The 14,772-nt window shown below is 39.7% G+C and overlaps 1 protein-coding gene across 1 annotated transcript in view; it reads left to right on the top strand.

The window, feature by feature from the left end:
* Window positions 1-14,772, top strand: part of LAMB3 (laminin subunit beta 3) — a 2,309,994-nt gene that overhangs the window by 1,294,610 nt on the left and 1,000,612 nt on the right. Inside the window, exon 11 of the mRNA XM_068269757.1 lies at window positions 3,275-3,430. Coding sequence (XP_068125858.1) covers window positions 3,275-3,430 — 156 coding nt within the window. The remainder of the gene's footprint in view (window positions 1-3,274; window positions 3,431-14,772) is intronic.

Here is a 14,772-nt window from a genome sequence, read left to right on the forward strand (position 1 = left end):
TGATTCGGTATCCAAGACAGGCAGGGTTTGGCAACGTGATATCAGATATGCGTGGTACCGAATCAGAAAGCAGAGGGATGGTCAGGAAAGCAGAAGGTCTTAACAGATAATATACAATGCCTAGTCTCGGTGTGAGCTCCGTGATCATCAACACCCTGGAACTAGTCTGAAGTATAACAGGTTGATAACACAAGTCCCTAATCTGGGTGTGAGGTCCTTGATCATCAATACCCTGGAACTAGTCTGAAGTATAACAGAGATATAACACAAGTCCCTAATCTGGGTGTGAGGTCCGTGATCATCAACACCCTGGAACTAGTCTGAAGTATAACAGAGATATAACACAGAATCTGACAAAAGGTCTGAGTGCTACCACGTAGTGATCGCAACGGCAGACAGCCAGAGAATGACCAGCACCCAGTATATATATCAAAGCGCTCTCCAGCGCCTCCCCTAAGTGCTGGACCAATGGCAACTGGTTGAATCGTCAGCTGACCGGCTTGGTCAGCTGACTCCCTTCTGGCTGTCATAAAAGTTCTGCCTCTCTGCTCACAGATGTATACAACCTTCAAGTTTAAGAAGGGTGCAACATTAGTTGAAATAGTTACACTACTATCTATGTTACAGCAAGGCCCTAATGACACTTTCTCTTACGGGGCTTTGGCCACCGATTGGCCCATGTGGTAAAGCAAGGTGTAAAAACTAAAGTACACCTAGCAGAGGATGGCTTCGATCCATCGACCTCTGGGTTATGGGCTCAGCATGCTTCCGCTGCGCCACTCTGCAGCGGAATTCAAAAATTGCCTGTGAAATTCCACCGGTATCCGTTGTTGGTTTTAAGCTGAAAATGAGAGAGAGGGAGAGGGAGAGGGAGAGAGAGAGAGAGAGAGAGGGGGAGAGGGGGAGAGGGAGAGGAAGAGAGAGAGAGAGAGAGAGAGAGAGAGATGATTCTACATGGCTATCTGGGGTCGAATGCGCTAACCAATTGCCCAACAGAGACTGTACACGCAGTTGCTGCTAAATGATTTTATGGGGATGTATGTGTGTCTTTTGGAGGGAGGAAGTAAATCTGCTCAAAGAAGTTTAACGCCACGTTTTCCTACAACGAAGCATTCACTGTGTGGCAGCAGAGTGGTGCAGCTGAAGCATGCTGGGCCCATAACCCAGAGGTTGATGGATCGAAACCATCCTCTGCTAGGTGTACTTTGTTTTTTACACCTTGCTTTACCACATGGGCCAATTGGTGGCCATAGCCCCTTAAGAGAACGTGTCATTAGGGGCTTGCTGTAACATAGATTGTAGTGTAATTATTTCAACTAATGTACCCTTCTTAAACTTAAAGATTGTATACAACTGTGAGCAGAGTGGTGCAGCGGAAGTGTGCTGGGTCCACAACCCAGAGGTCGATGGAACAAAACCATCCTCTGCTAGGCATGATTTCATTTTTGCACCTCGCTTTATTGCATGGGCAAAACGGTTTCCATAGCCCTTTAAGAGAAAGTGTAATAAGGACCCTGCCGTAACATAGATATTACGGTAGCTAAGACTACTCCTGGCCCTTTCTTGTAGTTGAAGAGATGAGTGAACTGTGACACCACACAAAAAAAAAAAAAAAAAAAAAAAACAGCAAACAGAGAAGCTTCCCCATATTGGAGCATTGGATTTGGTAAAGTCTTAAGCCAATGTGTTGTAAGCCACAAGTAAGCTTTAGGTTATTATCAGGAATGGTTGCATGCCCACCTAGCTTTTCATCCTTCCCACCCTTGCCCTGAAATCTTCCAGACTTCAAATTTAGCATGTGGTATAGTGGTGAGCATAGCTGCCTTCCAAGCAGTTGTCCTGGGTTCAATTCCTGGCCAATGTATGTGAACTTGCTTTTGACATCCTACAAATCCCTGGAGGACAGGAGGAGGAAGAGGAAGAAGATTGTTTCTGCCAGATCATCCTTACTCCAACTTGAAAGCATTCCTAGAAGAAATCCTGTTTAAACTTCTTGGGGCTTTGTGATTGGCAAACAAAATTCCGCATTTCGCCGGAATTACGTATCGTTCACGGAATTTCCGCTATAGCTCTATGGCAATTCCGTTCCGATGCGACGGAACGGTATCATCAAATTCTGGCCGGAATCGCGGAAAACGGAATTCCGCGGAACAAGGTGAGTATCCCTAGAAGAGAGAGGATTTCTGAAAAAAAATGCTATAAAATGAAGTCCTTATTTGTGTTGGTTTTTCTCCATTGTCGTTCAGCTACTCCAGAGCACTTTTTCAACTGTTTAGTAGCTTTGGTCAGGCAGGGTTGACAAGTGACACAATTAGGGCAGACATTGGTAAGAGGTGCAACAGCATCGATGACTTGTGTGATTGAGCTGAGGTAGTTTGTAGCTGCCAAGTCTGGGTCAGTGAAGGATGATGTGAGGAAGGGCCAGGGCATCAGAGACAGGAGGGTGATGGATAACAGCAATTTGAAAGTTAGAGGAAGGGTATATACATGTAAAACGCTGAAAATGTATTTTAAAGAAACAATGAAAATGATCTTCTATGAAATAACGCAGGAGAAATAGTTAATTGCATATGGGCCAGTGTCTTGGACAGGGTTTGAGCCTTGGACCCTAGTGCTTCAAAGCAAGAGTTCTATCCACTTAATCAATGCACCACCCATTATTATTACTCAATATTTGACAACTTCCATAGCGCTTGACAAAGACAAGACTCAGAACATTTATATTGTGCTTTTCTCCTGGCAGACACAAAGCTGCTAGTAGCAGTGTTATGGAGTCTTGCACACAAAGTCTCTTTGCTAAATAGTTGCTGGCTTACTGAACAGGATGAGCTGAGATTCAAACACTGGTCTCCTGTGTCAGAAACAGATCCCTTAACCAGTGCACTATCCAGCCATGGAGTCCTTTGTTGCATTACTAACTGTTCTTCAGAGGAGGTCACAGTGTAATCCCTACCATAGTCACAATCTGATGTCCCTATCATAGACTAAGGGCAATTTAGGTGGCAACCAATTAAAACTTACTGAATGTTTTTGGGATGTGGGAAAAAAAACTTGAGTGCCCAGAGGAAACAAATGCAAACAGGAAGATCATGCACAGACGATGCAGATAGTGTCCTGGCCTAGAAGTCTTCTGGAGACCCATGTAATGGAATTGGTATTATTTTTTTACCTTGAACAAAACCCTTATTTTCTTTATTTTCATTTGCATTAATATATGCCTTTCATAGTTAAAATTAAGGCTTAACACTTAATTATAGCTGCTAATTTATTTCAGCTTGTGACTGTGATCCAGAAGGCAGTGATGCTGGTGGCAGCTGCGACCAAAGGAATGGAAGATGTATTTGTAAAGATAATGTTGGAGGAGAACGTTGTGACCAGTGTAAACCAGGTTATTACTTCCTGAGTGCTTCCAATCCACAGGGTTGTACCAGTAAGTGATAGAGAAAATATCATATTAAATATTATAGAGTCATTTCTGTTATTACCATATTGATATAATTTGTTATCAGTGTTTCTATCAGTAATGAGTAGTAAGTTAAAATAACGCCCTGCTTACACAGATCTTTTCATAACACACAACAAGACATGGGTTATGTCAAAATATCTTGCAGATACGGTATATCACCATGGATGGACCAACTTTTTGACACCAAAATTTTGAGTGTGAAGTGCAGGGGATCAGTCTATCTATGGGTGATATACCCAGCTCACATGCCAGTGAACCTGGAGCTCTAGTCACCAGATCAGAAGCTACATGGGACACTAGAGGAAGCAAGCTGGAGTGGGGAAACTGAAGCATGCACGTAAGCCACCCCTGTCACCTTGCTACAAATTGGTACTTTGTGCGGGGGGTGAGGGACGCACATTTGGAGGTTGGCCAGTCAGCGGGTCATAGCTTTTGGACTATTTTTTGGGCCAAAAGTGGTGGTGGGGGGGGGGAGGGAGGGAGGATTGGTTTATGTGTGGGAGAGCTTATCCGCACATATTTATGGTACCCCGTTTATTGAAGTAGCTAAAAAGCAATTCTTGTTGCCAAGTGTGGCTTATGAGTCCTCCTGTGAGGCTAGATTCACAGTGGGACATTGCGTTTTGATGCAACGTTAAAGTCACACCGCAAACTTACAACGCAACGTGCCCAAAAAGTCGCAACGCAGCGTACAGCAGATACAGTAAAAATAGAGGCAATGAAAAGTATGCTTCCAAGTCAATACTGAGCATGTGCAAACAGTCCAACACAGCTAATAACATGTATAACGTACAGCATGCACTACTTTTACTTAACGTGCAGCGTTAGACAACAACGCAACGTGTGCACTGTGAACAGGGTATTGATTTTTCATTGCTGTGAGTTATTCTGCGTTAAATGCTGTTTTAATGTGCGACTTTAACGTCCCACTGTGAACTTAGCCTCAATCTATATTCAACTTAATGTATATTATCAGCTTTGCAACAAACCATTATTTGTTTTACTTTACGCTTCTCTCCTTTCTCATGTCTAAACCTAGCCTATCCCTCAGTATAAGGTGGCAATGTACACCATAACCTCTTAGCCCTTATTGTGTTTAACTGGCACTTCAGGAATCTAAGAGCTGTGCCCAGTTGATGTCAGTTTGCACTTATGTATGCAATAGCTAAGTGAAGGCTACCCAAGTTAAATGCGTTACATTGGTTAGCAGTAAGTAGCCACTATTTCATATAGGCCTCTACGGTGAAGCAGGTTATCTCGGTGCCGTGCACTGGCTGTGTAGCACCTGAGGGGGAATACTATTTAACCACTTTAAGACCGCGTCACGTCGATGGGCATGAACGTGGTGGCTACGCGAGGACTGCCTAACATCGATCGGCGTAAAGTCCTGGGGGAGTGTTTTGCAGGGGATCGCGCGCGCCAATGCGCGCACATCCCCGCTCTCATTTTAGGCTTGGTGGTATATTCTCCGCAGTCAGCACGACATGCATAACCTGACTTGAAGGAGGTACACACGCTAGCACAAGGAACCAGGATATCCCCAGTTTAGTGGAGGAGAGGACTGACTCCAACAGGAGATGTGGCGCACAGAGCAGGCGTAGATCCGAACAGCCACAAACAATCCTTTCACTATAGTGGCTCAGCGCAAGGTAGCGCTGAGCGCATAAACCAGAACTCAGAAAATCAGGACAGGTAACAGAATGAACGCTTGTTTAACTAGTCACTGCTTAAGTGACAGCAAGCGTCAATAACAAGACAGACTGGAATGAGGCAGCCAATGCGATTGCAGCGTTGGCGTGCCTCACAAGGACAGGAAAGAATAGTCGGGAAATAAGAGTCAAAAAAGGAAGACGTAATACACACAAATATACAATAGATATGATTTCCTAGCGTATTATGATTACAGCTATCAATGAACTACAAACGACTAACTGACATATGTATATATCGGCGATAAACCGATATATGACATAAGCACGGAACACTAACTAAGAACTGGAGCAGGACAAGGAACAGGACTAGGAAGGATTTGCTTCCTCCATGCAGAAGTGAGCACAATCCACGCAAGGTAACAGGAACAGGACTGAACTAGCTAATCACGGGTGATCACGATACGCGTAACCTACCAAAACGTGCTGGAAACTGACTGACTTAACACAGGATATAAACAGTTCGCGTATGTATATATCAGCGACACTGATGTATTAACGTAGCACAAATACAAGGAAAATAACAAACACGCTAGTATGCGTATATATTGGCGATGAACCGATATATGATGCAAGACTAGCAAAGTAACAATTACTGATAACAAGAGCAGGACTAGAAGGACTCACTGACCCCGGCGCAGGAGTGAGTGCAGTCCACACGGACTAGGAACGGGGGGGCCCAGACAGAGTAACAGACTGATCTGAAACTATGATAGCCGGTGGAGCCCTGCAGGAAGCAGATCTTTATACTGAGGTCATCGAATGGGAGTAGACATGCAGATTCCCACACAGGTGAATGATAATTAGTCACAAGCTGACAGCAGGAAAAGGCAGACAAAGCAATGCATGAAAAAGCAGTGCATGAAAGCAGTGCACAAAGCAGTGCATGAAAAAGATTGCAGAAGGAATCAACACTCAGTGTGTTTGCCAGCAAAACTATGCGAGCAAAAGCATGTAAAGAAGTCAAAAACTGCTTGTCTTCAGTAAAACTGCAGCCAGCAGTACATGCTACAGACGTGATCATAACATCTGATGACGAAGGATAGAGCTCTGCTCCACCTTCAGTCTCCCAGCGGCGATGGCCACCAGGAGACTGTTAGACGACGAAACCGCCGTCTTTATGTCTGTATTGCGCTGCGATCTACGGCAGAGATGTACTGGAGACAGCCGTGTGACACGGCTGTCTCCTCCATTGGCTCAGGGGTGATCCGCTGTCATAGGCTGAAGCCTATGACCGCTGATCACAGTGATTGGCTGGCGGGGGGAGGGAGGGAGCTAGAGAAAAAAAACACACATTTATTACAAAAATAATCCGAAAAATATTTACAAAAAAAATACACATTGGGGGAGCGATCAGACCCCACCAAAAGAGAGCTCTTTTGGTGGGCAGAAAAGGGGGGAGGGGATAATCACTTGTGTGCTGAGTTGTGCAGCCCTGCAGCAAGGCCTTAAAGCTGCAGTGGCCCATTTACAGAAAAATGGCCTGGTCTTCAGGCGGGTTTAACACTGCGGTCCTCGAGTGGTTAATAACCCCTGTGTTTATTTTTTTTAGTATAAATATTTATGTTCTGTAATAATTGAAGCTTTTATGAAAATTTCCAGCAAATGTCTTTGTTCTCCAGATAGATAGGCGTTGAACAAAAATCACCTTTTAATGAGGTTTATTGTTTCAGTTTATAAATATACAAAGTCCATAGTATAAATCTTCTAAGTAAAATAAAAAGAGTTATTAAAGATCTTAAATAAAATAAGAATTAAATAAAGTTTCTTTGTCTTGAAATGTCTGTGAGAATAGCAGGACTTAGATATGTGTGCATCAGTCTAAAGTCCATCTGTGAATGTCCAGCATGTGTGAGAGACCCCCAACCCCCCTCCTTCTTCATTTAAATAACAACTTAGCTTATGATGTCTCAGATTCCAAGCTGCCTTCTGATTGGTTGATTCAAATGATAATTAGTTCTATCTGCTAACACCTAGGTTCTCAACATGCGGTACGCGTACCCCAGGGGGTACTTCTGATGGGTCCAGGGGGTACTCGGGCTTGATATACTTAACCAAGAATAACAAATTTAGAGATATAGAAAATTATAATTCTTATTTAAACAACACCAAAATAGTATTTTAGCTAATTAAAAGCAATAATAAATGCTTGCACGTTGTTTAGAACCAATTATCATGTACTACGATTAAATATATATTTGTCAAGGGGTACTTGAGATCATGTTTACTATGCTAGGGGGTACTCGATGAGTACAGGGTTTTAAAAGGGGTACACACTTATAAAATGTTGAGAAACACTAACACATATAAACTTATACACTAAACAAATGTACTCATTAATATTAAAATCTATCTACTCATTAATAACCCTATATATGTACTTACATATAACTCACTATTCTAAAGATACTATAATTATTATACAAATACAGTCTTGTTAGATTTCTTATGTAAACCCGATTCAGCCGTTCAGAAGAGCATTTCAATAGCTGCTTTGACCAGTCTTGGCCAAAGGAATTTCCCTACCCCCAACTCTCAATAATAGAAGCCAGATGGCTTGGCTACCTTGTGGGGGAGAAAGTATCTCATGTTACTATGGGGGTTGGAGTGGCATATGCTTCTCCTTTAAACAACTTTTAAGACAGAGAAATGATGACCAAAGGTTTTTGTACTATACTAGAAGCAAAACCGCATCTCCATAAATCCCTAGTTCACCTTCCAATATTTCCAAATGGGAGATTACTTCCACTAACTTAATAACCTCAGACATAAGTCTAATCAACAGGATCCTTGTCAATTAAACTTTATCCAAATATAATATTTCATATCTCCCCCTTGAAAATATTATAATATTTTTATTGTAAAATCATTCATAATTCACATTCACGTCACATTCGTATCCATTCATACTGGTCTATGAAGATTTGGTAAAGCTCCCCTATCTCCAAAATCTCTGTCCACATTAATCAATTGTCTTAATTTCCTTTGAATCATGGTTCTGATATATATTCCATTTCCCTAATTTCTATTTTGATTAATCTATAAAATTTCCTAATTCTAAATGCCAAAAGTATTTGACATATGATACAAAATATTATTATTATAAACAAAAGGAATATAGGATGTAATAATAAATTCCCTGCAGCTGATAACACTGAAGTTTTCCCTAAAGTTCTTATCGATTTTTTCAAACTATTCCAAAAAGACGTACTAGAAAATGTGATAAAATCATGTTCTACATTTTCCAATATTCCTTGCTGATGGTTAAATCTAATCTCTGCCGCATGCAACTCTTTAGTCAGGGTTAACAATAATCCTTTGTCTTTGATTATTTCTTGTGTCCATTTATCCCAGGGAAATTCATTTATTTGTGAAACATTATATTGTATAGGGAGACTATCAACATCTTCAGATATCAAAGATGTGATATTGATTCTTAAATCATTTAAACTAACTGCATTTATGTCCCCTTCTATACAGTACAAACCTCTAACTAACTTTTCTGAATGAATACATGATTTAAAATGCCCTTTAACCATTTCTTCACTGGACATTACTTGGAAACAAATCTTCCTTTGTTCTACGTGTGTGATTAAATCAGTGTGAGTGTTAACCCTTTCAATCCTTGCATTGCACAGACTTTGATTGTGATAACATGAATGATAAATAGGTTTTCCCTGATTAGGCAGACAAATAACCTTTGATTGAAAATGTAAACACGATGATAAATCTAATTGATCAACATTATTACTGTCTTCATCCATGGCAAAATCATTATAAAACATTTGATAATACAATAATTGTGTATCACTAACTGGAACCCCTAATATAGTCACAGGCACTATAATTTGTTCTTTACCCGCTATTTGTATCATTGATGTACTAATGCATTCATTCTGATTGCATCCGTACCATTTATTAATCCACAAATCTATATGATTCAATGCATATTTATATCTCTTAGGTAAATTTCGCAATATTCCTAGAGGTGTTATTCCTCCTTGGAAAGCCTGTGCTATAATTTTAAAATTTGTTGAATATTCAGTTTGGGTTTCCAAACATATCCTTGCCAACTGTGATTTTTGTTCACTATCAATCAACATTAAGGCTATATCTTGCAAATGTGATACAGAAGGACCTAAAACAGATGCAGTTTGTATTATCATATGTTCCATCAATTGGTTTATATTCCTTTGCACCTTTAATCCTTTACCTCCCAACAAACCCACTGTTTCTAAATCAGATTTCAAAGTTTTTACATCCAAGCTGTTTGTTATGGCACCAATGGTTCCTGTGCCTCCTAAAATACCCTCTATAATGCCTCGTTTGTTCCCATGGAAAGTTTTAAAACTATTTTCAAACCATTGTTCCATTCCATGTATCGAATTTGCAAGATAATTTTGGCATATCGGATATCTTGTGGAAATTTTCCAACTTGAAATATTAAACTTCCAAACAATTATCACAAATCTACCTTCTCTTAACAGTGGTTTGGTCTGGAAATGATTGAATTGAAAAGGACTTGCCTTGTAGAATTTGTTATCATTACAAATGGTCCTTTCAGGAGATTTCACTGTGATTTGAGTCATATCACATTTAGTAGGGAATCCTTGTAAACTAATACAACATTTATAAATTCCATTATCTTCCATAGCCACTTCATTTAGAGAATAAATCAGGTTAGACCTTATCCATTTTACACTCCCTTTAGCATCTTGATTAATTACATGGATATTACCCTTATAAAAATTTCCTAGAAATTCATTATTTTTACTCCATGTTAAAGTTGCATTTGGAGGTAACAATACACTAGTATTGCATATCAATTGTATATCCTTATATCCTTCTCTGATTTCTAAAGAACGTGGCATAACTTTAATCTCTGAATACTCTATATTTGTCACGGTCAAATTAATTTTTATATTTGCTACTACATCTCCTCTGGATATTTGAAATATCCAAAATCTATTAATATCTCCTTCAGCATCACTTTTAATGGCATTACTATCAGGAAATAAGAATACCATTACACCTTCGGACAATAAAACATCCTTTTCTCCCTTTTCCCCTTTCTTATATTCACTTCCAGTTCCTTTGGTAAAATTTCCAGACCAAACTGCTGAGTCATTGCCCTTGATTTGTACATACCAGAAATTAAATTCAGTTAAACTACAATTCATATTTCCTGTTATTTCATTATGGATATATTGTCCTGTCAATTTAGTGAATACATTTCTTGATTCTATCACTGCTTGGACACCTATATTTGTATTATGTTGGAAAAACAATTGTATACAACAATCATTATCTGAACCTAGGCAAAAACATCCTACAATGTCATTTGTGGTATCTACAGTACTTTCTTTAAAGAATTCTTCAGAGGAATAGCCTTTTCCTCTGGATAATGTCTTTTCCTTTATCGAAACTTCAGAGCTTAAATTTGTTTCTTCAGCTTGCACTGTCACTGTTAAACAATGGATCACTGAAGTAATCAAAGTCACATAAAAAATAAACATCAAGAAAACGCCTGTTGCTTTGTCTTTCAAGGCATCCCCCTCTAATCCATTCTTTGGATTAACCTTCTTCCATTTGGATTTATGCCCAGACATGATACCTGCAAAACAAATGCAGCATCATTATTTTGTAACATACAATTTGCATTGATCTACATGCACCCACATTTCTTGCTGCCTACGAACATTTTTAGCAGAGATTTGAGGTCTCTTAATTTTAATCATCACTTGGCCCAGCGTATCAATGATTTCAAAAGGACCTTCCCAATTACTGTGCCATGGTCCTGGTTTTTTAAACATTTTGACCATCACTAATGCCCCTTTCACAAATTTTGAATTATGAGGTGGCACCATTCTCTGCATATGAGATGCAGCATGTGGCAAAATTGCATTCAGATTTTCCTGCAACAACTGTAACCATGTAGTTTTTTCTATAGCCTCTCTCTGTGGAGTAGACAACCTTGGTTCCTGAGGAAATAAAAGTGGCATTTTCCTTCCTGTCATCAACTCAAAAGGAGTGTATTTAGTAGTTGCATTAGGAGTGCTCCTAATACCCATCAAAACAAAAGGAATGGCATCTACCCAAGTATTTCCTTTCTCCATTAGCATTTTAGCAATTCTTTGTTTAATTGTCCTATTCATCCTTTCCACAATGCCTGCTGACTGTGGGTGATAAGGCACATGGAATTGTTGCTTAACTCCCATGATATTACACATTGCTTGCATCACTTTTCCTGTAAAATGTGTACCTCTATCACTGGATAAATTTTGTGGAATTCCCCATGTTGCAAACACATGACTGACTAGAGCCCTAGCAGTACTCAATGCATCATCTTTTCTCAAGGGAATAACTTCTACCCATTTTGAAAAAACATCAACCACCACCAATGCATATCTCAAACCTTGTTTACCCATAGGCAATGGACCTATAAAATCAATTTGCAATGTAGACCAAGGACCATCTGCAGGTGGAGTTCTCTGCAAAGGTGGTTTCTGTCCTTTTGGCCTGGGATTTATCTGTGCACAAATCAAACATGATTGAACTACATTCTGCACTGTTTCTTCCATTTTCTCCCAATAGAACTTCTCTTTCAAAACTTCTAACAACTTTTCCTGGCCCAAATGTCCTAAACTATTATGATTGAATTTAACAAATTCCACTTGTAAATGTTTGGGAATTACTGGATACAGAATTCCTCTCAGTTCGTAAAACAACATTTGATCTTTGCAAACAAAAGGAGATTTAGGATCTGTCATTTGAGCCACTAAAGAAGGATCTTTAGCCTGCTCTGCTGCAAAAGATACCTTTGTGACATCATCATCTTTTCTGGCAGCTGCGACAATCAATTTAGACTTTTCCTGTTCTATCTCTACACCTCTCATTGCTGCTTCTTTGGCCAACATATCTGCCAAATTATTACCTTCAGATAACTCACTATCATCTTTTCTGTGAGCGGGAACCTTTATAATCGCATAAGCTAAAGGATTTCTTTCTGCAATTTCAATAATCGATTGTAACATATCTTGATACACAAGAGCCTTGTTAGATGAATCTACAAAACCTCTTCTCTTCCAAATTGGCAAATAGTCTAGCAATGAACGTGTCAACCAAGAACAATCAGTGTAAATCACTAAAGGATTCTTATTCTCCTTTTCATCCAATTCCAGCACTGTTTTGACAGCTTGCACTTCTGCTCTTTGTGCTGAGTAATGACCAGGTAATTTATGCTGGATCGCATAACCTCTCTTAGGATACCAGATCGTATAGCCTGTACAATACTTCCCATCAACTTGATGTCTAGAACCATCTACAAACACTGGTTCATCAGACATTTGCTCCTCCCGCCGGAAGAGAGAAGGAAAAGTTTCTGAACCCTCACAAGGACATACATGTTCTTGCCCTTGATAATCCATAAGTTGTGGAAGAATGTACTTAGCATTGTGATCTACCTGGATTTGTTTTGTCGACAAAGCTAATAACCACTGATTGAATCTTTGGTTAGTCACGCCTGGCAAATTCCTCTCTAGCAAAAGTTTCAAAGTAGAATGGGGAGTCTGCAAAATGATGTTATTAAATCCCACAATATGTTCAGTTGCTTTCACTGCATAATAAACTCCCAGCAGATGTCTGACACAAACATCAAATCATTTTTCCACAGGTGTCAACAGTCTAGAGAAATATCCCAATATTCTCCAGTTTCCACTTTGTTTTTGTAAAAGAACCACTGAAATGGACACATCTGAAACATGCACTTGAATAGCAAAACTAGCTTCTGGTGACTTATCAATTGTTGCTAGTGCTGGTGCATTTTGCAAAGCCTTTTTCAAATTTTCAAATGCCTGCAAGTGTCGATCTTCCCATGGGCCAAAACAATCTTTACTTTCTCCTTGCAACAATTCATACAAAACCGCTGCCTTTTCAGCAAAGCCTTCTATGAATTCTCGCGAGTAATTTACAAGACCAAGGAATTGTCTCAGTGCTTTGTGATTGGTTGGAATGGGAAGTGACATGACAGCTTTAACCCTTTCCTGCAATGGCTGTCTTACACCATGGGCTATTTTCACTCCCAAGAATTCCACTTCAGTTTTCAAAAGTTTTACCTTGCTGGTATTTAATTTCAGACCTGCTTCTGACAAAATCATGAACAATTCATCTAGCAGTTGCAAATGCTCACTCTCTGTCTCAGTGAACAGCAAAACATCATTGATGTACGATATAACACAATCTGGCCTCGAGAATTTTGACAGCACCTTTGTCATCGCTTGACAGAAAATTGAACTTGAAGAATGAAAACCTTGAGGCAGACGTGTAAATACAAATTGTTCATTGTTGTAACTAAAAGCAAATTTGTATTGACAACTTCTTGCCAATTTAATGGAGAAGTATCCATTGGCTATGTCCAGACTTGAAAAATATTTGGCATTAGCTGACAATTTTGACATGACATCTGGCGTGCTGGAAACTATCGTCGTAATGTTTGGAGTATATTTATTAAGCATACGTAAGTCCAGAAGAAATCGATACGTTTGATCGCGCTTGACAATACTCCAAATCGGAGCATTACATACAGAATTTGCCTTTCTTATAACGCCTTGATCTAATAAATCTTTAATCAGTTTTCCGATCGGTTCCATCGCATCTGGCGGCAATTTGTACTGCTTTTGAGGGGGAGGGTCTTTGCCCTCAATGTTGACTACAACATCTTTCATAGTCCCCACTTCACTTCGAAACTGAGCCCATAACTGAGGATACCTTTGCATGACAGCTGTCAAACTTGGATTGTCATCAACCTCAGGCCATTTACGACAGGTGGTTTTGACTTCTGTCATGCAAATGCTACTCACTTCATGGAAATCGTTAGGGTCTATCAACACTGGTTTACGATTGATAGAATCTTTCCAAATTACTGCGTTGCCCAGGTCCAAAACCCAGCCTCTTTTCGTCATTTCGTTTGAACCAATTATCGACTCTGCCCCTTTGTAATGCCAAATATCAATTTCAGTCTGCAAATAACCTGGAATTTCAAAAGACACATTTTTGCACAAAGTAGCTCTGTTTCCTGTCTTCCCGTCAAAACCCACAACTGTACATGTATTTGCCCCAGGCTGTAATGGCAAATCTTTTGTTGTGACACTTATCTGAGCGCCTGTGTCTAACAAAAATATAAAATCCTCTCCCTCTAAAATGGCTTTTACAAATGGTCTACCGCAATTGTCTAAAAACAAAGGTGCTACAAATTCCAAGTTCCTGATTGGTTTAACCTCTGCTAGTCACGGAGTTTTTAACAGCCCCACTGACTGAAACCTGTCATTATCATCATTACCATCATAGCTGATCTTGATCTCGTGTAACTGTTTGATCAGAGGTGCATATGGTGAAGATGCATGAACTTCTACCTCTGCAGCTGGTGCAGAAGGTTTGGATTGAAAATTGACCAATCCATTTTCTTTGCCGAAATTTTTCCTCATTTGCACATCATTCAAAAATCTATAACATTTCCATTTAGTGTGTCCGGGCTTATTGCAATAATAACAAACCATTGGAGATCTCTGGTATGCCTGCTTCTCCTTCTCATTCCTGCAG

The sequence above is a fragment of the Hyperolius riggenbachi genome, chromosome 2, assembly GCF_040937935.1.
Source record: "Hyperolius riggenbachi isolate aHypRig1 chromosome 2, aHypRig1.pri, whole genome shotgun sequence".
Taxonomy (NCBI): Eukaryota; Metazoa; Chordata; class Amphibia; order Anura; family Hyperoliidae; genus Hyperolius; species Hyperolius riggenbachi.